The sequence below is a fragment of the Pongo abelii genome, chromosome 13, assembly GCF_028885655.2.
Source record: "Pongo abelii isolate AG06213 chromosome 13, NHGRI_mPonAbe1-v2.0_pri, whole genome shotgun sequence".
Taxonomy (NCBI): Eukaryota; Metazoa; Chordata; class Mammalia; order Primates; family Hominidae; genus Pongo; species Pongo abelii.
This window is the reverse complement of record NC_071998.2, coordinates 89050402-89076245: the sequence shown is the minus strand read 5'-3', so window position 1 is coordinate 89076245 and position 25844 is coordinate 89050402. Positions and strand designations below refer to the sequence as shown.

Sequence of the window (25844 nt, the reverse complement as noted above, 5' to 3'; positions counted from 1 at the left end):
GGGTCAAGGTTGAGGATGGGGGGTCCAGTTTCCAGATTAGACCCTCTGGAGTTTGAGGCCCCAGTGGCAACCCCAACTGTGCCAAGCTCCTTTTGAAGTTGGCTCCTAGAAAACTTCTTCCAACCTTTAGGACTCCTGCCTAATTTTTTGCCACTCTGTGCTCCAGCTACACAGAACTATTTTGATTCCCTAAAGGATCATGTTCTGTCACCTCCAGGTCTTGGCACAGACTGTTTCCTGTTCCTGCACACTACCCACTCTTCCACCCTCCCACACTGAGCCTCGCCTGGCTACCGTCTGCAGGTCTTTCAGTGCATGAGCTGCTTCCTCTCAGAACTTTGTCTGATCTCCCCAGTAACCATCTCTGGGCTCCCACAAGACCCTCTTCTTCACCCACATTTTTTGTTTGTTTGTTTGAGATGGAGTCTTGCTCTGTCGCCCGGACTGGAGTGCAGTGGCACGATCTCAGCTCACTGCAACCTCCACCTCCTGGGTTTGAGCAATTCTCCTGCCTCAGCCTCCCGAGTAGCTGGGATTACAGGTGCACGCCACCATGCCTGGCTTATTTTTGTATTTTTAGTAGAGACAGGGTTTCACCATGTTGGCCAGGCTAGTCTCAAACCCCTGACCTCAAGTGATCCTTCTGCCTCGGCCTCCCAAAGTGTGGGATTACAGGTGTGAGCCACCATGCCTGGCCCCTTCTTTGTCCACTTCTCACCCTTTTGACATCTGCCTCTTTTGTCTGTCATTCCCTCTAGAGTGTAGGCGCCTTCAGTTAAGGAACCATTTGGAGCACCTTCCCAGCACTGAACCCAGGGCAAAGCCCTAGAGAGACAAGGTGACAAGTCAAGTCAGGCCTCTGCCTGAGGTTGCCTGGAGCCTTGTATTGTCACTGTGTCCTACGGGGCCAGGAGATCAGGGCATGGACTCTCTCCTACTCTATCCCCAGCACCAAGCACAGGACTTTTTTTCTTTTTTTTTTTTTTGAGACCAAGTTTCACTCTTGTTGCCCAGGCTAGAATGCAATGGCACGATCTGGGCTCACCGTAAGCTCCACCTCCTGGGTTCAAGCAATTCTGCCTCAGCCTCCCGAGTACCTGGGATTACAGGCATGAGCCCCCCATCCCCCTGGCTAATACTGTATTTTCAGTAGAGATGGGGTTTCTCCATGTTGGTTAGGCTGGTTTCGAACTCCTGACCTCAGGTGATCCACCCATCTGAACCTCCCAAAGTGCTGGGATTACAGATGTGAGCCACCTTGCCTAGCATTTTTTTTTTTTTTTCTTCAGATGGAGTCTTACTCTGTCACCCAGGCTGGAGTGTAGTGGCATGATCTTGGCTCACTGCAAACTCTGCCTCCCAGATTCCTGCGATTCTCCTGCTTCAGCTTCCCAAGTAGTTGGGATTATAGGCACATGCCACCAGGCCTGGCTAATTTTTGTATTATTAGTAGAGATGGGTTTTCACCATGTTGGCCAGGCTGGTCTCAAAATCTTGACCTCAGGTGATCTGCCTGCCTCGGCCTCCCGAAGTGCTGGGATTACAAGGACTTCTTTTTTTCTTTTTTTTTTTTTTTTCTGTTTTTTGAGACAGAGTCTCACTCTGTTGCCCAGGCTGGAATGCAATGGCACGATCTCTGCTCACTGCAACCTCCGCTTCCTGGGTCCAAGCGATTCTCCTGCCTCAGCTGGGATTACAGGCACATGCCACCATGCCCGGCTAATTTTTGTATTTTTAGTAGAGATGGGGTTTCACCATGTTGGTCAGACTGGTCTCGAACTCCTGACCTCGTAATCCACCCGCCTCGGCCTCCCAAAGTGCTGGGATTACAGCCATGAGCCACCACGCCCGGCCTACAGGGACTTCTTAATACCTAGTAGATGCCAATAAATATTTTCTGAATGAGCAAGTGCAGAAGAGAAAATATGACAGCGATGACTGAGGCGTAACTGACTTTATCTGTTCTCAGGCCACATTCTGCCCCTTGGGTGAACCTGACTGTTCCCTGAGTCGTCGCTGAAGTCAGCTTTCTGGCTATTTCCTCAGAGGAAGAAGTGAGGCATGGAGCCACCCAAGCTGCCCAACCCCAGCTGCTGAGGGCCTGCCTCAGGTCCCATGGCCAAAGAGCCTGCTTCTTCCAAGGCCGTCAGTTGTCCCATTTTTGGGCACCCTTGCTGATGACACCCTCGCTGGTCACACCACCTACTTTCTGCTTCCCCAACCTTGGTTCTCATCCCTGTAACATAAGCATCATTTTTATGCTGTCCCTGAGAGAGCAAAACCCCCATCACACTCTGGAGGGTGTGGGGGGGTGAAAGTCAACACCTTCAGTCTCTGGTGGAGGCTTCTGACCTGTGACATCCCTCTCTTGCCTCTGTTTTCCAGTGCACCCCACTGCTGCATCCACCAAAGCAGTTTCGAGTGCCTGCTTGCGTAGCTGGTACCACAGCAGGTGCTGGGGATAAAATGCAGAACAAAAGAGGCCTCCACGGTCCTTTTCCTGCAAACTGTAGTTTACAATAAAAATAAACTATATTCACGTATAAATATATGATCTTGAATTATGATGAGGGCAGTGAAGAAACTAATTGAGTGGCGCGTGAGAAATGAGGAAAGGGACCTTCTTTAGATGGGTGGCCAAGAGGAGTCTTTCTGATGAGTTGACGTTTTGTCTGAGACCCCCACCCCAAGTGTCTTCCAAATGATAATAATCTCTTCCCTCGCTGGGTCCCTATGGGGTCCTGGAACACTACAGTGTCCTGAGAAGTGCACAGGGTTTTGGATAATTCAGGCCGGGGTTCACCTCCCAGCTCTGTCCTTTCACGCAGAGGAACTTCTCAACGTCCTCCCCTGTGAAATGGAGACAGCCACCACCAGAGGGCAGTAGTGAGGACTGCATGAGAAGCGTGTAAGGCCCTGTTGGCTCAGACCTGCCCACTCAGGTGGGGTCTCATTCCTGAGCCCCCACTCCCAGGCCTGTTTCCACCGCCTGCAGCCTGCGGGGACCTTCCCACCCTCAGACCTCATCTTGACAGTTTATCTCTGTCACTGGCCTCATCCCTAGTTTGGCTGGTCCTGCCCCTCCCCATACCCAGTTAGGACAGTGGGTCTGACGTGTCTCCACCTTCTCATCTCACCCTTAACTTCAAAGGGTCCCCAAAGCTTTCACAACTCTTACGCTTCTCCCTCACTGTCATTGGGAATCTCCTCCATTCCAGGACTTCAAAATCTCCCCGGGCGCAGTGGCAGGAGGATCACCTGAGGTCAGGAGTTCGAGACCAGCCTGGCCAACATGGTGAAACCCCATCTCTACTAAAAATACAAAAATTAGCTGGGTGTGGTGGTGGGTGCCTGTAGTCCCAGCTACTTGGGAGGCTGAGGCAGGAGAATCGCTTAAACCTGGTTGGTGGAGGTTGCAGTGAGCCGAGATCGCACCATTGCACTCCAGCTTGGGCAACAGAGCAAGACCCTGTCTCAAAAAAAACAACAACAAAAAAAAAAACTGTATCTTCCTGGGAGACCTTGCTCACCACCTACTTCCTCACGGTCATCTCTGAAAACAATCCCAGGAACCAGAGCACCCCATAGTAACCTGGGCTCCGCCGTGTGATACTGTCCCCCGAAGCTGACCAACCTGATGCAGACATGTGATAGAAGATCATCTCTGGGTCAATAGGCACATGAAAAGATGCTCAACATACTTAGCTATCAGGAAATGCAAACCAAACCCATGGTGACATACCACTTCGCACTTGCTAGGATGTTTAAAATTGGAAAGATAAATAATAAGGATGTGGAATTTTTTCTTTTTTTTTTGAGACAGGGTCTCGCTCTGTCACCCAAGCTGGAGTGCAGTGGCACCTGCAGCCTTGAACTCCCAGGCTCAGTGATCCTCCCACCTCAGCCTCCTGAGTAGCTGGGACCACAGGTGTGTGCCACCCTGCCCAGATAATGTTTTTTGGTAGAGATGGGGTTTCGCCATGTTACCCAGGCTAGTCTCAAACTCCTGGGCTCAAGTCATCCTCCCGCCTCAGCTTCCCAAAATGCTGGGATTATAGGCGTGAGACATCGTGCCCAGTCTTGCTGTTTGGCTATCCTTCCAAAGCTCTATCAACCAGGTTGTCTTCTCTCACGATTCTCTCTGCTAATGATGACTCTATAGCCCAGAAATCATGAGGAATGGCAAGTCCGTAAACTTCTGCCAACTGAGTTGCCCAGAGCTACCCAGTTTCAACTCTTTTGAGACCCTTCCTTGGATTTTCTGACTCACCCCGTAACACCCCAATAAACCCATCATTTTGATTTGTATATCCATCCACACCCACTTCCCTCCAGCCCCACCCCCTCCCTAACCTCTGCCAACCACTAATATTTTCCATTTCTATAATTGTGTCATTTTAAGAGGGTTTTTAATAAACAGAACGATGCAGTTCTGTAACCTTTGGGGGCTGGCTTTTTTCCCTCAGCATGATTCCTTGGAGATTCATCCTGGTTGTTTTGTGTATGGGTAGTGTGTTCCTTTTTATTTGTTTTTTATTTTATTTTAATTTTTTTGAGATGGAGTCTCACTCTGTTGCCTAGGCTGGCATGCAGTGGTGCCATCTCAGTCACCACAACTTCTGCCTCCTGGGTTCAAGTGATTCTCCTGCCTCAGCCTCCCAAGTAGCTGAGATTACAGGCATGCACCACCATGCCCGGCTAATTTCTGTATTTTTAGTAGAGATGGGTTTCATCATGTTGGTCAGGCTGGTCTCAAACTCCTGACCTTAAGTGATCCACCTGCCTCAGCCTCCCAAACTGCTGGGATTACAGGCATGAGCCACTGTGCCTGGCACATGTTTCATTTTTATAAGAAACTGCCAAACTGTTTTCCAGAGTGGCTGTATGATTTTACATTCTCACCAGACATATGTAATTGATCAGTTTCTCTGCATTCTCACTAGCATTTGGTGCTGTCGCTATTTTTCATTTTTTCCATTCTGAGAGGAGTGCAGTGATATCTCATTGTGGTTTTAATTTGCATTTCCCAAATGGCTAATAATAATGTTGAACATCTTTTCATGTGCTTATTTGCCTTCTGTATACCCTCTTCAGTGAAATCTCTTCATGTCTTTTGCCCATTTTCTAATTCTATTCTTGTTTTTTTGCTGTTGAGTTTTGAGAGTGCTTCATATTTCTAGTTACTAGTCCTTTTGTCAGGTATGTGGTTTGCAAATATTTTCTCCCAGTCTGTAGCTGTAGCTTGTCTTTTTATCCTCTTTACAAGGTCTTTTGCAGAGCAAAAGCCTTTAATTTTGATGAAGTCCAATATATAAATGTTTCCTTTTATGAATCATGTTTTGGGGGCTAAGTTTAAGAGCTCTTTGCCTCACTCTAGGTCCCAAATGTTTTCTCCTGTGCTTCTTTTTTTTTAAATTTTTACAGAATTTTTTTTTATTATTATTATACTTTAAGTTTTAGGGTACATGTGCACAATGTGCAGGTTAGTTACATATGTATACATGTGCCATGCTGGTGTGCTGCACCCATTGACTCGTCATTTAGCATTAGGTATATCTCCTAATGCTATTCCTCCCCCCTCCCCTCACCCCACAACAGTCCCCAGAGTGTGATGTTCCCCTTCTTGTGTCCATGTGTTCTCATTTTTCAATTCCCATCTACGAGTGAGAACATGCGGTGTTTGGTTTTTTGTCCTTGCGATAGTTTACTGAGAATGATGATTTCCAATTTCATCCATGTCCCTACAAAGGACATGAACTCATCATTTTTTATGGCTGCATAGTATTCCATGGTGCATATGTGCCACATTTTCTTAATCCAGTCTATCATTGTTGGACATTTGGGTTGGTTCCAAGTCTTTGCTATTGTGAATAGTGCCGCAATAAAGAATTGTTTTTAAAATATGAAATGCTTCACAAATTTTTATATCATCCTTACCTGGGTCCATGCTAATCTACTCTGTATCATTCCAGTTTTGGTTTATGTGTTGCCAAAGTGAGCACAAAGTCTTATGGTCTTATGTTTACATTTTAGTCTGAGGTCTTTTTTTTTTTTTTTTTTTTTTTTTTTTTTGAGACAAGATTTTGCTCTGTCACCCAGGCTGGAATGCAGTGATGCAGTCATAGCTTGCTGCAGCCTCCATCACCCAAGCTCAAGCGATCCTTCCGCTACAATCTCTGTAGTAGCTGGGACTACAAGTGTGCCCCACAATGCTCAGCAAATTTTTGTATTTTTTGTAGAGACAAGGTCTTGCCATGTTGGTCTCAAACTTCTGGCCTCAAGTGATCCTCCCTCCTTGGCCTCCTAAAGTGCTAGGATGACAGGCGTGAGCCACCACGTCTGGTGCTGAGGTCCATTTTAAGTTAATTTTTGTACAATATATGAGACTTATGTCAAAGTTTTGTTATTTGGTTGATTTTGGGGCCTATAGATGTCCAGTTGCTTCAGCACCATTTGTTGAAAAGACTTGTCTCCATTGATTGCTTTTGTACCTTTGTCAAAAATCAGCTGTCAAAAATAGTTGTGTGGATCTGTGTTTCCGAGTTCTGTGTTCGGTTCCATTGATCTATGTGCTATTCCTGGGCCAGAACCACACTGTGACCATATAACAGTTTTTGAAATTAGGTAGACTGATTTTTCTCTAAAATTAGCTAAATTTTAATAAACCATCTAAAATTATTCTAGCTATTCTAGTTCCTTTGCCTTTCCACATAAATTTTAGAAAAGTTTTGTCAATATTTGCAAGAAATAGATTTTGTTGGAATTTTGATAGAAAGTGTGCCAATATGGGAATAATTGACAACTTTATTATGTTTAGTCTTCCAACCAATGAACACAGTTTTACTTCTCAGTTTATTTAGATATTATTTGATTTCCTCCATCAGCATTTTATAGTTTTCAGCATAGAAATCCTATACAAGTTTTGTTAGATTTCCACCCAAATATTCCATGTTTTTAGTGATTATAAATGGTATTTTATTTTTAATTTTGGTTTCCATGTGTTCATTAGTATATAGATTCTAGAAATTGTGTGTGTGTGTGTGTGTGTGTGTAGATTCTTTGGGACTTTCTACCACATCATTGTATCATCTGCAAATACAGACCATTTCGTTTTTGCCTTTCTGAAATGTGTGCCTTTTCTTTTCTGTTCTTTCTTGCCTGTTACACTGCCTAGAATGTTCAGCTCTATGTTGAATAAGAGTAGTGAGAGTGGACATCCTTGCCTTGTTCCCAATCTTAGAAAGAAAGCATTCCATTTTTCACCATTAAGTATAGTATTAAATGCAGGGTTTTGTAGATGTTCTTAATCAAATTCAGGAAGTTCCCTCTATTCCTAGTTTTCTGAGGGTTTTTGAGACTTTGAGTTTTGTTTCTAATGGAGCTACAAGCTGTAGAGAACTTTATGAGATTGAATACGTCCTACTACAGCCACTTTATATCCAAACTGTTAAGAGTTTTGTATTAGAGAAACCATCAACCTTACATGAGAAGATTATTCGTGTGTGTTAGAATTTGCATCTTAGAGAAAACCCTCATTTTAGAATCGGGTTGAGAAGAAGAACAAGACCTTGGGTTTATTAATTGCAACTTCTGGCACAACCGTTAGAGCATTTATTTGCATCAAGTTTACATTACTGGGAAATTCACCTTACAGTAAAAAAGGTGAATGAAATATTTTTTTCATAAGAATTAATGTAGAAGGGCTGGATATATTTCCAGACACCCACAGTCCAAACTTTTTATCTATTGACACAATTCACAAACCAATGGAATGACACAGAATGAATTAAGTGAGGAATAAAAGGTCATATGATCATTTTACAGTGTTCTCCCTGGCTTCACAGAAGAATTAGGAAGCCACACTAGGTGCAGGTGCTACCAAAGTTAGCAGTCATTATAGTGTATCCCTGAGAGTCTGAGTCCAGTGGGGTTTGGGGTGGAATGGAAGAACCACCTGCCTCTGCCCCATCTCTACATCCCCCGCTGAGACTTAGAAACAAATACTACACTCTGAGAATGCTCCAAAAACCTCCACCTTTCTTCTTTTTCCTTTTTTTTTTTGTTTGGAGATGGAGTCTCACTCTGTCAATCAGGCTGGAGTGCAGTGGCACAATCTTGGCTCACTGCAGCCTCCACCTCCTGGTTCAAGAGATTCTCATGCCTCAACCTCCCGCATAGCTGGGACTACAGGTGCGCACCACCATGCCTAGATAATTTTTGTATTTTTAGTAGAGACAGGGTTTCACCATGTTGGCCAGGCTGGTCCTGAACTCCTGGCCTCAAGTGATCTGCCCGCCTCAGCCTCCCAAAATGCTGGGGTTACAGGCGTGAGACACCGTACCCGGCCAAACCTCCAGCTTTCTCAGGAGCTCTTGAGACGGTAAAGAAGGAATGAAGTGGAGATCCTCTCCACTGTGAACTGCAGCATTCAGCAATCCTGAGATAACGTGCCTCAACTGTCCTCCAGCTGCAGCTGCTCCCAGTTTACCAACAAGGTGAGTGCAAACAATGACTTATACAGAAATTGATCCCATTTTTTATTTTTTATTTTTTTTAAGAGAGAGGGTCTCATTCTGTTGCCCAGTGTACTCCAGGCTGGAGTACAAAGGTGTGATCACAGTTCACTGTAACCTTGATCTCCTGGGTTCAAGAGATCCTTCTGCCTCAGCCACCCAAGAAACTGGACTACAGGTGCATGCTACCATGCCCAGCTAATTTTTAAATTTTTTTTGTAGAGATGGGGGTCTTACTTTTGTGGCCCAGGCTGTTCTCAAACTCCTGGCCTCAAAAAATCCTCCAGCCTTGGCCTCTCAAAGTGCTGGAATTACAGATGTGAGCCACTATGCCCAGCCCTTTTAAAATTGTTTATTTTTATTTTTATTTTTAGAGATCTTGCCACATTGCCTAGGCTGGAGTGCAGTGGCTATTCACAGGTGTGATTATAGCACACTGCAGTCTCCAATTCCTGGCCTCAAGCCATCCTCCCACCTCAGCCTCTTGAGTAGCTAAGATTACAGTTGCACACTATTGCACTTGACCTGATCCATTTAAATAACTGACATTAAGTGGAAAAGGATTAGTGTATAGAACTCAGATCTGCTGTGTCCCAACCCAGTGCTTGGAACACAGTGGGTATTTAGGGACCTTGAATGAAATAATGAGGAGAATTTTATTAGCCATTCTCAATCAGAAATATGTAGTTCATTTGTAAATTGTGTACCCCCTCGCCATAAAATAAAATGTGGGATGGGATCAAGAATTTAAATCTTTGAAAGGCACTTCAGCCCTCATTTTGTCCAACCTGTATAGGGAGCTAGGATCTCTTTCTGCAGTATTCACAAGTACCAATGGTCCCATCTTGGTCTGCAAAGACCTTTCCACTGATTCACAGTTCTGTTCTTTTGTTCCTTATTTTTTCTTTATATCAAACTTAAATTTTCTATCCTCCAATTCTCAAACCCCAATCTTAGTTATGCATCATGAGGCTTTTGGAGAAAACCTGCCTAATAGTCTATCTCCCTTCCTGTGTATTCAACCTCCCCTTTTCAGCTGGCATTTTGCATGAGCATTGAATCATGGTCAGGTCCTTCAGCTTGCTGGGGAAGCTCCTTACACCCCTTGTCCTTTCTTCACCTCTCACGTTCTCTCTCCTCTTCACAACCATTCCTCTTGAAGGACACTTATTATCTCCACTTATCCCTCCCACTGCCCAACTCTCCTTAGTCTGGCTTCAACCCCAACCCAAACCCTTGAATTGCTCTATGACAGATTAGCAATGATGCACTTCAGACCTTATCTTACTGGTGGACTTGGAAGCATGGACGCATGTGACACCCTAGGCTTCTGAGGATCCTGTCTTCAGGGTCATCTGAACTGGCTTTAGGGGCTGGGCATGGTGGCTTATGCCTATAATCCCAGCACTTCAGGAGGCCGAGGTGGGTAGATCACCTGAGGTCAGGAGTTGGAGATCAGCCTGGCCAACATGGTGAAACCCCATCTGTACTTAAAATACAAAATTAGGCTGGGTGCGGTGTCTCATGCCTGTATTCCCAGCACTGTGGGATGCCAAGGTGGGCGGATCACCTGAGGTTAGGAGTTCAGGACCAGCCTGACCAACATTGTGAAACCCCGTCTGTACTAAAAATACAAAAATTAGCCAGGCATGGTGGCGGGCACCTGTAATCCCAGCTACTCGGGAGGCTGAGGCAGGAGAATCTCTTGAACCCGGGAGGCAGAGATTGCAGTGAGCTGAGATAGCACCATTGCACTCCAGCCTGGGCAACAAGAGCAAAACTCCATCTCAAAAAACAAACACACAGGCCGGGCACAGTGGCTCACGCCTGTAATCCCAGCACTTTGGGAGGCCGAGTGGGCAGATCACGAGATCAGGAGATAGAGACCATCCTGGCTAACACGGTGAAACCCCGTCTCTACTAAAAATACAAAAATTAGCTGGGCGTGGTGGTGGGCACCTGTAGTCCCAGCTACTCAGGAGGCTGAGGCAGGAGAATGGCGTGAACCCGGGAGGCAGAGCTTACAGTGAGCCAAGATTGCACCTCTGCACTCCAGCCTGGATGACAGAGTAAGACTCTGTCTCAAAAACAAACAAACAGACAAACAAAATTAGCTGGGCATGATGGCAGGTGCCTATAATCCCAGCTACTTGGGAGGCTGAGGCAGGAGAATTGCTTGAACCCAGGAGGCGGAGGTTGCAGTGAGCCGAGATTGCGTCATTGCACTCCAGCCTGGGCAACAAAAGCAAAACTCTGTCTCAAAAACAAACAAAAAACTGGCTTTAGGGACATCACTCTCCTGGTTTCTTCCAACTGCTCTGGCTCCTTCGTGTCTTGTTGCCTGGCTGGTTCCTCTTCTTCTGTCCTCCCTTAAAAAACAAAAAACAGGCTGGGTGCTGTGGCTCACACCTGTAATCCCAGCACTTTGGGAGGCCAAAATGGGCAGATCACCTGAGGTCAGGGGTTTGAGACCAGCTTGACCAACATGGTGAAATATCGTTTCTACTGGAAATACAAAAATTAGCCAGGCGTGGTGGCACATGCCGGTAGTCCCAGCTACTCGGGAGGCTGAGGCAGGACAACTGCTTGAACCTGGGAGGCAGAGATTGCAGTGAGCCGAGATTGCGCCACTGCACTCCAGCCTGGCTGACAAAGCAAGACTCTCTCAGCCGGGCGCGGTGGCTCACGCCTGTAATCCCAGCACTTTGGGAGGCCGAGGTGGGCGGATCACGAGGTCAGGAGATCGAGACCATCCTGGCTAACACGGTGAAACCCCGTCTCTACTAAAAATACAAAAAATTAGCCGGGTGAGGTGGCGGGCGCCTGTAGTCCCAGCTACTCGGGAGGCTGAGGCAAGAGAATGGCGTGAACCCCAGGGGGCGGAGCCTGCAGTGAGTGGAGATCGCGCCACTGCACTCCAGCCCGGGTGACAGAGAGACTCCATCTCAAAAAAAAAAAGAAAAAGACCGTCTCAAACAACAACAACAACAAATCGTACCTTAGCGATCTGTTCTGGGCCCTCTTTTCTTCTCATTTTACACACTTTTCCTAGGTGAACTGTCTATACCCATAATTTCAGTTGCCAACTGTTGTGCCAATGAATCCTGAAACCATAATTCCAGGACTTGCACAGAGGAGGATTCACTATCTGTTGAATAACAAAGTGGATGAGTCTGAGTACGGTGGCTCACGTCCTTAATCGCAACACTTTGGGAGGCAGAGGTGGGACGTTCGCTTGATCCCAGGAGTTCCAGACAAGCCTGTGTGACACAGTGAGACCCCGGTCTCTATAAAAAATACAAAAATGAGCTGGGCATGGTGGCTCATTCTTGTGGTCTCAGCTACCTGGGAGGCTGAGATGGGAGACTCACCTAACCCTGGAGGTCAAGGCTGCTTGTGAGCCAGATGCCACTGCACTCCAGCCTGGGTGACATGGTGAGACCCTGTCAAAAAAAAAAAAAAAAAAAAAAAAAAAGATGAAACCTGTAACTTCAGTCAAAGCCTAGATGCTGAGACTCATTCTTTTCTCTTGTCCTGTTCCCAGTCTGTTCCTCTCCCTCCTCCATTTCTGTCCTAGGTGCCAGATCTGAGTGCCTGCCTTGCATTTCCTCTCTCCCTAACCCCAGACCCTATTAACCTCTTGCCAGCCTGTCCACTTCTCTAGCTCAGGCCCCCTTCATTCCTCATTGTGACTGCTGCCTCTAGAATAGATTGCTGCCTATTCTAAATAGTCTTCCTGCCTCTAATCCTGCTCCTTCCCCAACCATCTCCACGCAGCTCCGTGTGCAATTTCTTTCTTTCTTTCTTTCTTTCTTTTTTTTTTTTTTGAGACAGAGTCTACCTCTGTCACCCAGGCTGGAGTGCAATGGCACAATCTCGGCTCCCTGCAACCTCTGTCTCCTGGGTTCAAATGGTTCTCCTGCCTCAGCCTCACAAGTAGCTGGGATTAAAGGTGCCCACCACCATGCCTAGCTATTGTGTGTGTGTGTGTGTGTGTGTGTGTGTGTGTGTGTGTATTTTTAGTAGAGACAAGGTTTCACCATGTTGGCCAGGCTGGTCTTGAACTCCTGACCTCAAGTGATCTGCCTGCCTCAGCCTCCCAAAGTGCTGGGATTGCAGGTGTGAGCCAGCACACCCAGCCTCCACGTGCAATTTCAAAAAGAAATTTTGGTCCCACCACTTGCTTGTTTAAGGTTGTTCAAAGACCCCAAGAGAGGTTTTTTTTTGTTTTTTTTTTTGTTGTTTTTTTTTGAGACGGAGTCTAGCTCTGTCGCCCAGGCTGGAATGCAGTGGAGCGATCTCGGCTCACTGCAACCTACACCTCCCAGGTTCAAGCGATTCTCCTGCCTTAGCCTCCCAAGTAGCTGGGATTACAGCCGCCTACCACCACGCCCAGCTAATTTTTGTATCTTTAGTAGAGATGGGGTTTCACCATACTGGCCAGGCTGGTCTCAAACTCCTGACCTCGTGATCCGCCCATCTCAGCTTCCCAAAGTGCTGGGATTACAAGCATGAGCCACCGCACCTGGCCCCGAGAGCTCTTTCTGGCCTGCCCCACTCCTACCTCCCCAACCTCATCTCTCATGAGCATCCTCTTCACTCTTCATTCCTCCCATGCTGAGTTTCTCTCAGCTGTCTGGCCCCCGGCCCTTTGCACAGGATGGTCCTGCTCTCTGAATGCTCTTCTTTTCCCATGTTGCCTGGCTCCCTCCTACTCACTCCTCAGGTCATTTCCTTGGGAGCTGTGTCCCTGCCCTGCCCTTCCTCAGTTCCTGTACCACCCGATGCTACGGAACTTACACACTGCATTGCAATTACATATTTACATAAGTGTTTTGCTCACTAGCCTGTAGGTTCTATGTGGGTAGGACTAGAGGCTATTTCTATCCTGTTCATCTTTTTGTATTCTCATATATAAATATAATTCATCACCTCCTGACATTTGAGCCCTTCTGCTGATCCAAGTAAACAATACTTAACATAGAGCTGTGTACACAGTAGATGCTCAATGTGTTGAGTGGAAGAATCAATGACTCTTCCCCAGGGAGAATGGCATCAGTTCTAACATGGATGGCTGGGCTGTCCCATGTGATTTGAGCAGTTTTAGATTTACACCAGAAGGGAGTGCTGTCCGCCATAACCTCTGGGTACTTATTGTCCTCCCTTTCCAGAAGAACTGTCCCCACATTAAGCATAGACATGAGGAATGGAGCCTGCATTATTAAAATAGGGCTTCCTTCTTTATTGTCTGAGTGGCCTCCAGGGAAGTCATGATAGGGGACAACCATTGTCAAACTAAAAAAAATTTCACTGGGACCTAAAACATCACCAGCCCAGGTCCAGGACGGAGAGGTGGGGGAGACAAGGCTCATTCATGTGCATAGCAGAGCACACAGGAAGTTTCAGGGGACTGAGCCCAGTGGCTGTGGCAGTGTGATGGTGACATCACAGGGCTGGCAGCTAAGGCTGTATCAATAGGGATGTAATGGAACAAGCAACAGGATACCCCGATAGACACTGATTGATAGAGCCAGACTTTGTCTCAAAAAAAAAAAAAAAAAAAAAAAAGGCTGAATTTGGCTGGGTGTGGTGGCTCACATTTGGAATCCTAGGACTTTAGGAAACCAAGGTGGGCAGATTGCTTGAGACCAGCCTGGGAAACATTGCGAGGCTCTGTCTTAAAAAAGAAAGAAGCTGAATTAAATCCATTCTTCTTTAGCTCCACTGGGCAAAATTACAGCCAAAAGTGTTACAGGAAATTGCATAAATAAGAGCCTTTTAAAAAGGATTTGTTTACCATATTAATAACAAGGCTCATGGTAAAAAAATACAGCTGCCTTACTATTTTATTCTTATTATTTTTTGAGACAGGGTTTCACTTTTGTCACCCAGGCTGGAGTGCAATGGCGTGATTTTGGCTCACTGCAACCTCTGCCTTCTGGGCTTAAGTGATTTTCCTGCCTCAGCCTCCTGAGTAGCTGGGACTACAGGTGCACACCACTGTGCCTGGCTAATTTTTTTATTTTTTGTAGCTATGGGGTTACGCCATGTTGCCCAGGCTGGTCTTGAACTCATGAGCTCAAGCAATCCACCTGCCTCGGTCTCCCAAAGTGTTGGGATTTATAGAAGTGAGCCACTGCGCCTGGTCTGCCTTACTATTTTTGAGATAAAAAAAAATCTGTTTTTGTTTTGTTTTGTTTTGTTTTGTTTTTTGTTTTTTGTTTTTTGAGATGGAGTCTAGCTCTGTCCCAGGCTGGAGTGCAGTGGCGGGATCTTGGCTCACTGTAATCTCTGCCTCCCAGGTTCAAGCTATTCTCCTGCCTCAGCCTCCCAAGTAGCTGGGATTACAGGCGCGTGCCACCACACCCGGCTAATTTTTGTATTTTTAGTAGAGACGGGGGTTTCACCATGTTGGCCACGCTGGTCTCGAACTCCTGACCTCGTGATCCGCCCGCCTCAGCCTCCCATAGTGCTGGGATTACAGGTATGAGCCACCACGCCTGGCCAAATTTCTGTTTTTCAAAGATGGAATACATTGCCCTATAAGGAGTGGGGTCCCCATCACCAAGGTATCCAACAAGTAAGGTAGGCATGTTGCAGAAGGTATTTCAGCATCAGCCAAGGGACTAGATGGATCTGGTGTCTTCCAGCCCAGGGTTCTTGCCTTTCACTGCATATTAGAAGTTTCCATAAATGTCTGGAGATACCAACTTTGTTAACTACAGATTGGTAAGTTCTGATTTTTGAGAGTCCAGACCTCTTGTATTGATTTGTATAATCTGCTGCCATTTTAGCCCTCTGTGCCTCAAAATGAAACAAATCTGGTGAGATTGGAAGGGAGATGGGAATTAATATAATTAATATAATGTGAAAGAGAAATACAGTTTGGAATAACTGACTTACACAGATCACAAAACAGATAGGAAGCAAACCAGGACTTGATTCTGTTCTCCAGACTTGAGCTCCCAAGTCCTCCTTTTAATTACATCACTCTTGTGTCCAAACACCAGACCATGAGGGGAGTGAAGCACCTGACTGCCATTGCCATTCTTGGTCCACAGGTTTTCACAACTCATTTGTTTAGTGTTAGGGGTTGAATTGTGCCCCCCTAAAATCCATATGTTGAAGTCCTAACCCCCAGTACCTCAGAATGTGACTGTTTTCAGAAACAGGGTCATTACAGACGTAAATAGTTAAGATGAAGTCATTAGGGTGGGCCCTAATCCCAGACGACTGGTATCCTTAGAAAAAGGGGAGTTGGGCAGGATGCAATGGCTCATGCCAGCCATCCCAGTGACTCAGGAGACTGAGGCCAGAAGATCACCCAAGCCCAGGAGTTCGCAGCTACAGTGAGCTATGACCACGCCACTGCACTACAGACTGGGTGACAGAGAGAGACCCTGTCTCAAAAAAAAAAAAAAAAAAGAAAAGAAAAAAGAAAAAGGAAAAGGGGCTGGGTGCGGTGGCTCGCACCTGTAATCCTAGCACTTAGGGAGGCTGAGGCAGGAGGATCACCTGAGGTCGGGAGTTCGAGACCAGCCTGGCCAACATGGTGAAACCCCCTCTGTACTAAAAATACAAAAATTAGCTGGGTGTGGTGGTACAAACCTGTAATCCCAGCTACTCGGGAGGCTGAGACAGGAGAATCACTTGAACCCAGGAGGCAGAGGTTGCAGTGAGCCAAAATCACGCCATTGCACTCCAGCCTAGGCCACAAGAGCGAGACTCTGCATCAAAAAAAAGGGCAGTTTGGACATAGACACACATATACACAGGGAAGCGACACATGGAGAAGATGGCCATCCCCAGCCAAGGAGAAAGGCCTGGAGCAGCCTCAGAAGGAACCCACCCTGCTGACACCTAGATCTTGGACTTCTAGCCACCAGAACTGTGAGACAATCAATTTCTGTTGTTTAAGCCACTCAGTGTGTGGTACTTTGTCATAGTGGCCCCAGGAAATGAATACATTTGGTGATTGAGGAAACATTCACTGAGTGCCAGTGTACTGGGCCCAGCAAGAGGAATCAGACACATGGCCCAGAGTGCTATCTGGCAGTGGAGACAGGACAGGGAGCAGAGCAGCCACTGCCAGCGCCAGAACAAGTCATCAAGGTCATCCAACGAGAAATCCAGGGAAGGAAGCCTCCTGCCTGCCAGGCTGTCTGGGGCTAATGCCTTTGCTCTGGTTCTTGAACACTGGGATGGATTTTGCTGGTGCAGGTAGGGAAAGAGCCAGAGGAGGCAGCATGAACAAAGTCAACGTGCGACAAGGTGCAGTTGGCCAGCTAGGGCATGTGGGGACCATGTGAAAAGAAGGCTGAAAGGTGGATTCAGAGCAGGTTGGTGGGGGAACGATGCCAGGAGTGCTCTGCAGGCCCTGGGAAGTCACAGAAAGTTCCTGAGCTAGGAGCTGCTGAGAGAGCCAGCTGTGTGGTCACTTGAGCAGTGGTGGAGAACAAGCTGGGGGTGGCGGGCCGGCTCTGAGGGCTCTCAGGTGGTCAGTAATGCAGACCCAGGAGAAGCTGTCAGTGGGAACTTGGATTTCCTCAGCCTCGTTTCTTTTGTCTTCCACTTGCTGAAAACACCTGCATTGTGAAGAGCTCCAGGTTTCAGAAATTCCCATCCACTGAGACAAGCTTTGCCTAAATGGAGTGGTCCTAGCAGTCCCGTTAGCTGCCTCACCCCAGCCTTTCCTGAGAGTAGCATAAGGCAGCCAGGGAAAGAAGTCACCCTTGATCTGCACTCTGGGACCTTGCAAGTGACCCTGAGCCTCAGTTCCCTTGTCTGAAAGATGGGGTCAGACCCTCACACTGCCTCCTTTGAACAAGACAATGAATGTGCAAGAGCCTGTAAACTGCAGTGCGCCATGGACACATCAGGGGCCATCACTCCCTTTGTCAGAAGCAGGGCTCAGGCAGGTCAGTGGCTGGTCAGGACTGAGCTTGGCAGGATGGTTGTAGGTAGGACCTGCACAGGTAGCTGTCGGGGGAACTAGGTGGCTACAGAAGCAGGAAACAATGGCCCCATGTTCCGGCAGGAAGGGAGCCTAAGGGCAGATCGGGCCCTGACCCAGTCACTGGAATGGACGAAGCCAGGGCTGGATGGGAATTCCCATTCTTGGGGCTGGTAGGTCCCTTCACCCACTCCCCAGCACCAGGTCACTCACTCTGCACAGATGCTGGCTTCTGACCCACACATTGCTACTGTGACTCCCAGGTGCAGCTGATCTAGCACCAGCTATGCAGAACCACTTCCAGGGATTTCTCGTGTGCTCAGGCCCTGGCTGGATGCATGCTAGTGCAGTCTATCACCGACAGAGGCCCATGGCATAGGCTGTCCCCAGCTCTTCTTAAGTTACTCCTCCTGGGTATCCTGCGCTGTCATGCTTATCGACTCAGAGAGTGGGCAGGGCTCTCACAATTTATAAATGAGAAAACTGAGCTCCAAGAAGCAAAGGGTCTTTTGCAAGTTCTCTAAGATGGTGTATGACAGGGCTGCCTCCCACAGTGTGAAATTATCATAAGAGTTGTAGTTGTTAAGTATTGTTTTTTTTTTGAGATGGAATTTAACTCTTGCTGCCCAGGCTGGAGTGCAGTGATGTAATCTCGGCTCACTGCAACCTCTGTCTCCTGGGTTCAAGCGATTCTTCTGCCTCAGCGCCCCAAGTAGCTGGGATTACAGGCCCCCACCACCATGCCTGGCTAATTTTTTGTATTTTTAGTAGAGATGGGGTTTCACCCTGTTGGCCAGGCTGGTTTCGAACTCCTGATCTCAGGTGATCCACCCACCTCAGCCTCCGAAAGTGCTGGGATGATAGGCGTGAGACACCATGCCCAGCCAGTTGTCAGTATTTACAGCGCTCGCTGTTTACCTGTGTCCCTAAGCATTTTATGGTTCCAACTCTGAAAACTAGTTCCGTTCTTGCCCTGTCCTGAACCTTTGGAACCAATGAGTCTTGTTAGCTAGTGTCTACTTTGCTCCCTACTTTGGACTAAGGGAGAAATAAGTCCACTGACTTTCTCATCAGAACTGAGCCAGGAGCAAGGGCCCTAGGGAGGGACATATGGCGACATACAGCAGCTTTGGGTTTGGGCAGAGCTGGGTTTGGATCCCAGCCTGGTCACCATTACTAGCTACATGACATTGGGTAGGGCACTTCACCTCTAAATCCTTCAGTTTCCACATCCATAAAAGGGGATTATAGGTTATTTTTCAGGGAAGTTGAAGACTAAATTCCTCTCAATAAATGGCCATTGATGGCAGATATATGTACTAACCTGCATCTGTAACGCTACTAGATGACTGACTAGTCTGACCAACTTATGTATATACCTGTGGCAATTTCTGGAAGACACCTCCTTCACTGAAGTCAGTGCAGCTCTCATCTGGCCCCCTGCTACTGGTCTATCCTTTTCAATTCCATCAGCCTAAACATAGCTCTGACATTTTCTACTAGCCCAAACCCTTACCTACTCCTTGAGAGGATAACTGGGAGTAAGAGCATGAAATATTGTTAGTATCCCTGTTGCTGGTTAGGCTCACAGTGAACCACATGCAGATTTGTACAGCTGAAACAACCTGCAGGCTCACTTAGCTTGGGCCTCGGAGTTTCAGTTGAGGAACTGGAGGCTCACAGAGGGGAAGTGACAGAGGGGGAGCAAATACCATTCAGTGGCCAGGTTGGGGCTAGAATATGATCTCTAGATTCTCAGTTTGAGGCCTCCCTCACCATACCTCCACTCTTCCTCTGCCAGGGCTGGTGCTGGGGAGTGCTGTCTTAAACACAGAGACCCCAAGCCCCTCCTGGCCGGGGGTCAAGTCCCCTTAATCGGAAATAGAGTTAACTCTGGCCAGGTGCAGTGGCTCATGCCTGTAATCCCAGCACTTTGGGAGTTCAAGTCAGGAGGATCACTTGAGCCCAGGGGTTTGAAACCAGCCTATGCAATATAGTGAGACCTCGTCTCTACCAAAAATATTTAGCCAGGCATGGTGGCATCCACCTACAGTCCCAGTTACTCGGCTGAGGTGGGAGGATTGTTTGTGCCCAGGTCGAGCATGCAGTGAACCATGATTGTGCCAGTGTATTCCAGCTTGGGTGACAGAGTCAGATTGTCTCCAACAACAAAAAGCAATAGAGTAAGAGTATTTTCTCCATATGCCCTCCCAACACCCCTGGGACAAGTTATAAAATACCCACTTGATCAGATTATTAAGCTGACCTAATTGGCTCTGAGGACTTCCACACTCACTGCAATCTTGGTGATTTTCCTGCAGAGCAACTGTTTGGCTGGCTGCAGCTTAAGTCTACTAGTAACTTGATTCCCTTTCCAAACTGTCAACACAGCGGTATCATCAGGCTCATTAAAATTGACGGCAGCACAATGCAACAGAGCTGGAGAAAACTGGAAGGTCGTAGCGTAGTGTACGACCACTTTGTGCTTCTGTCTCACTTTTCTCTGGCAATGGGGTAGGTAGTATAGCCCAAATAGGAATGCCAGGAACAGGACGACTCAACTCTCCTGTACTTGTCCTGGAGTATGTACCAGGAGTCCTGGTGGTGGTGATACAGGAGCGGGTAGGGTGCAGTATCTTACACAAGGTGGTTTGTGCATTTCCACGCTGGCCACTATCATTCTTCAGGTGCTGGACTCCTGAAACAGGAGTGAACTAAAGGTTAAGAGCAGAGGTTGAAAACAAGGCGCCATGGGCCGGGCACAGTGGCTCACGCCTGTAATTCCAGCACTTTGGGAGGCCAAGGTGGGTGGATCACCTGAGGTCAGGAGAGTTCAAGACCAGCCTGACCAGTATGGTGAAACCTCGTCTCTACTAAAAATACAAAAATTAGCCGGGCGTGGTGGCAGGCGCCTGTAGTCCCAGCCACTCGGGAGGCTGAGACAGGAGAATTGCTTGAACCCGGGAGGCGGAGGTTGCAGTAAGCCAAGATTGTGCCACTGCACTTCAGCCTGGGCGACAGCGAAGACTCCATCTCAAAAAAAAAAAAAGAAAATAGCTTCAAAAAGATGGCATACCAACGTATCACACATGTAGGTGTATATGTAGAACACACCTCTACCAACCTCGGAGCAGCTAGTCAGGACCAGTTATCTAGCCCATCACAGCTGCCACCCAGCTCAGACATTTTATAACTCAATTTACCGCAGAAGCTGGAAGCAAACCCTCTCAATGTTCTTCAGATGGGAGACAACTCCAAAAAGTCTGCTGTGTGACCTCATCACCAAACAGCTTGCTTCTCTGAGGACCATGTCAAAGGCATCTTCACTGGCCACATACAGGTGACATCAACATTTTACTATAATGCACAAAAAGGCTTTGACCTTCAAGGCCCCCTACAAGGGCCCAAATGACTTGTCCAGTATCATCATCTATTCATGTGTTGTCAAATCTACTTGTATCTAACTGTTCTCAGCAGTTTCCTACCTTTAACCTCTGCTTACCAAGATACTCTCTCCTTTCTCTATTCCTATTTATAGACGCTGTTCACACTTGCACGTGCAGTTGAAGTACTTTCTTTTCTAAGAAGCTTCCCTCCCTCCGGGTTGGGTGCCACCTCTCCAGCCTTTGAGCTACACTAAAACTTACCTAAACCTCTTGCTCCTAGGTCCTAGTAGATATTACTTGTGTTGATGTCTTTTCTTCCTGACTAGTTACTATGAGCACCAAGGGCTGGCTTCTCTCTTTAACCCAATTCCCTTCCCTTTTGCCCAGCCAATAAGCCTGGCATGTCCTACAGGCTTGGTAGATACTGGAAAGTTCTGTAAACTTTAAAGAAAAAAAAACTGAAAAAAAAAACAGACAAAACAAAAAACCAGGAAAAATAATCACTCAAAGTTACTGTGTTTCATATTTGACAAATAAGCAAAACCTTAAGGACACACCTAGGCTACAGAAGAAACCATTTTACAATGTATTGAAGGTTTGCCAAAATGGCCTTATGATTGGGGAAAATGACGTAATACCTGTAAAATCAGAAATCAAATTTTCTTGGATTTTCTTTGCAAGAAAGAAACTCCATTTTAAAGTCTATGGGAGATTTTGATTTTAAAGTACAGTATTTGGGGGCTCCATAGAGACTGTGACTTGTTATAAATTCAAATTAGATTCCAATTTTATATATTGCATTTACATGCATCAAAAACCTCACTCATTCCAGTAGCTATAAGCTAAAATTTACTAAAACAATCCTTAAATCTTCCACTATAAAAAACTGTATTGATAATGCAGTCATACATCTATTTTCGCTAAATGGTTAATCACTGAATACAGACAGAATATCCTCCTTTCTCAAATCCCTTTAAGATCTGTAAGAAGAGAGAAAATTTCCATCTTCTGGAAAACCTGAGCTGACCTCAGGCAGTGCCTACCCACTGCTTGGTGAGGCTTTTCACATGTCATTCCCCCTTTTCACGCCTGTCTTGACAACAAACCATACTGTGTTCACCCATCAGTCAAACCCTACATGTTTCAGTCTAATGGAAAGCCCGTTTTTCTCTTCAGACCTTCCTGTCAGCAAGGGTCACAGAACATCAGTGCTACAAGTGACTTCAGAAGCCATTTGGTCACACCCCTTCAATTTTACAGACTGGGTGGTGACCCAGAGTCAACACAAGGTCACACAGAAAATCAGTGGCAGAGCCAGAACTAGAATTCAGACCTCTTGGGATTCTGGTGAAGGCCTTTTGCTTTACACTATCTTCTTTCCCTTAATTCACATAATACTTGAACCTAACATTTTACTGGTTTTCATTTACTGGTTTTACTGCTGAACAAAATGGAATGTTCAGCATTCCATTTTGAACATTATTTTTTAAAGTATGCTTCATTTACTCCCAGTTATCAATGAGGATTTGATCTAAATGCTCAAAGATCCTACACACTTGTGCAATTCCCCTCAACAACTACTAATATAAAAATGCCAAATAAACCAGTTCTTTGGTGTTTTAACATGAGCTTACAATGAGAGTATAATTTAAAAATGTAAGCATACAACTAGGCTTTACCAAAGAGTAACTGTTTATTTCACTTAAATTCTTAAAAATACTTTTTTGGCAGTTGTCACATAAAATGTCCTAATGTAAAAAATAATAATAATAATAATTAAAAAGAAAAGCATGAAAAAACAGACCCAAAATGTTAATATTTTATTTACAAAGCTTTTTTGTTGTACAGAAAGTAAAAATGCTGTTACAATCTCGGTGTAACTGGTAGCCACAGACGGTTGACTCACCAATCACAGCTATCCACGCTACAGCAAGAGTCTTACACAAAAACCTAACAACGCTTACAACTTTGTTGGGGTGAAGTCCACAAGCTTGGTGGTAGATTACCAAGAGGGACTACATGGAAGGAAGGCGGAATGTCACAGGAACTATTCTTTGGCTCTTTGGGTGGGTGGGTGTCCTGGGGTTTGTATCACAGCTACCTTTTTTTTTTTTTTTTTTAAACAGCTACAAAATCCATGAGCAGTCCAACCAATACTGAACAGTTCTGTTTCTGCAGGTCATCTGGGGCCTTAATCATCTTCTCCTTCATCATCTGTTTCTCTCTTCCTCTTTTCACCTTTCCCGCCTTCTTCCTCCTCTGTACAGTAACAAAAATTGACTTTAGGACAGTGGAAAAGGCATTTTGCTTAGATTATTGCCAATGGAGGCAACAACAACAAAGTTTTTGACAGTTAGGAGATAAAACAATGTAAACTTCATCAGATTAATATAGGTGATTAATAGCAAGTATAAGTGGTGACCACAGAACCAAGAAAAGCAAAATGCACAGCAGCACCTCAACTCACCCAGGAAAAGTTAATTCAGTTTCCTCAATTTTAAGGTGTTGTCTTCCAAATGTTTCTTTTTACAAATCTAGCAATTATTAAAATGCTTATTATTAACCTGAGCTGGTCAGGCGCAGTGGCTCATGCCTATAATCCCAGCACTTTGGGAGGCCGAGGCGGGCGGATCACCTGAGGTCAGGAGTTCCAGACCACCCTGACCAACATGGTGAAACTCCGTCTCTACTAAAAATACAAAAATTAGCCAGGCATGGTGGCACGCACCTGTAATCCCAGCTACTCTGGATGATGAGGCATGAGAATTGCTTGAATCCGGAAGGTGGAGGTTGCAGTGAGCTGACTGCGCCACTGGACTCCAGCCTGGGTGATAAGAGCGAAACTGTCTCCAAAAAAACAAAACCAAACCCCTCGTGCTATCTACATGTCTTCAAGACATGCTTACTTTCAAGTGACCTCAGACAAGCTTAACCTCTTTAAGCCTTTTTCATCTGTAAAATGGGGACAATGGTACTGACTTTAAAAGGTTATTCTGAGAATTAAGTAACACACAAAACATAGTATGGAACATCGTTAAGACTCAAATTGTAGCAAACTAATATTAACTAAAAAGGAAATTCTTAAGAGTATTATGTAGTCGAGACACAGAGACTTACATATAGACCAATTTTTTCAACTAATAAAATCCATGGTTATTTTAATGAAATTAACTATATGTTAAATCATATTTCATACAGGTTTTTTTTTTTTTTTTTTTTTGAGACAGAGTCTCGCTCTGTCGCCCAGGCTGGAGTGCAGTGGCTTGATCTTGGCTCACTGCAAGCTCTGCCTCCCGGGTTCATGCCATTCTCCTGACTCAGCCTCCCGAGTCGCTGGGACTACAGACACCTGCCAACATGCCTGGCTAATTTTTTTGTATTTTTAGTAGACACGAGGTTTCACTGTGTTAGTCAGGATGGTCTCGATCTCCTGACCTCATGATCCACCCGCCTCGGCCTCCCAATCATACGGGTTCTTAAAGGCAGTGACCAGGTCCTAACCAGTGTAATATCCAGTGTAAATGTAATTGAGAGCTTGACACAAAGTAGATGCTGAGAAAACATCAGCCAACAGCACAGTGAACACCTGATTTTCTGAGACACAACCATGAGACTTTTTATTTGAGACAAGGTCTCCCTCTATCACTCAGGCTGGAGTGCGGTGGCACTATCATAGCCTCACTGCAACTTCAAGCAGTCCTCCCACCTCAGCTTCCCAAGTAGCTGGGACTATAGGTGTGCACCACCATGTGCAGCTTTTTTTTTTTTTCTTTTTTTGAGACAGAGTCTTGCTCTGTTGTCCAGGCTGCAGTGCAGTGGCATGATCTCAGCTCACCGAATCTCTGCCTCCTGGGTTTGAGTGCGTGCCACCGCGCCTAATTTTTTAATTTTTAGTAGAGACAGGATTTTACCATGTTGGCCAGGCTGCTCTCGAACTCCTGACCTCAGGTGATCCACCTGCCTCGGCCTCCAAAGTGCTGAGATAACAGGTGTGAGTCACCACACCCGGTCCCAGCTAACTTTTTAATTTTCTGTAGAGACAGGGTCTATGTTGTCCAGGCTGGCATACTTTCAACAGTATTAAATAAGTAACAGCTATTTCATTTGTCTTGGTTGTAGTGGGGAAAGGACTAACACTGACAAAACTGGGAAACTGCTACATCTATTTATATATCCTGAAAATGATGGTTCAATTATTAAAGCCTTTTTTAAAAAAATGAAATAACTCCAAACACAGAAACTCACACTTGGCAGTAAACCAAATGACTGGTCCTACGAACACATTTAAAACATGGGGACCAGGCTAGGCATGGTGGCTCACACCTGTAATCCGAGTAATTTGGGAGGCGGAGGTGGGTGGATCACTTGAAGCCAGGAATTCGAGACCAGGCTGGCCAACATGGCGAAACCCCGTCTCTACTAAAAATACAAAAATTAGCCAAGTGTGGTGGTGCATGCCTGTAATCCCAGCTACTCAAGAGGCTGAGGCAGAGAATCCCTTGAACCTGGGAGGTGGAGGCTGCAGTGAGCTTAGATTGCACCAGTGAACTCCAGACTGGGCGACAAAGCAAGACTCCATCTCAAGAAAACAACAGGCTGGGCGTGGTGGCTCACGCCTGTAATCCCAGCACTTTGGGAGGCCGAGGCGGGCGGATCACAAGGTCAGGAGATAGAGACCATCCTGGCTAACATGGTGAAACCCCGTCTCTACTAAAAATGCAAACAATTAGCTGGGCGTGGTGGTGGGCGCCTGTAGTCCCAGCTACTCTGGAGGCTGAGGCAGGAGAATGGCGTGAACTCAGGAGGCGGAGCTTGCAGTGAGCCGAGATCGTGCCACTGCACTCCAGCCTGGGCGACAGAGCGAGACTCCATCTCAAAACAACACCGTGACCACCACCACCACCCCAAAAAAACCCCATGAGGACTGAAGACCAACAGGACCCTTGCCATCAGACAGGAATAACTGCTGTAGCAGCAGGGAGCCTGCACCAG

General features: G+C 46.3%; 1 protein-coding gene and 1 non-coding gene across 2 annotated transcripts in view; both read right to left on the bottom strand.

The window, feature by feature from the left end:
* Positions 1-5896: 5896 nt before the first annotated feature.
* On the bottom strand, positions 5897-6002 carry LOC112134999 (U6 spliceosomal RNA). Its single transcript, XR_002916322.1, has one exon. It is a non-coding gene; the product is annotated as a U6 spliceosomal RNA (small nuclear RNA).
* A 16657-nt stretch (positions 6003-22659) lies between these two features.
* Positions 22660-25844, bottom strand: part of ANP32B (acidic nuclear phosphoprotein 32 family member B) — a 36975-nt gene continuing 33790 nt past the window's right edge. Inside the window, exon 7 of the mRNA XM_002820020.6 lies at positions 22660-23111. Within this exon, the coding sequence (XP_002820066.1) occupies positions 23044-23111 (68 nt within the window). The 3' untranslated portion in view covers positions 22660-23043. The remainder of the gene's footprint in view (positions 23112-25844) is intronic.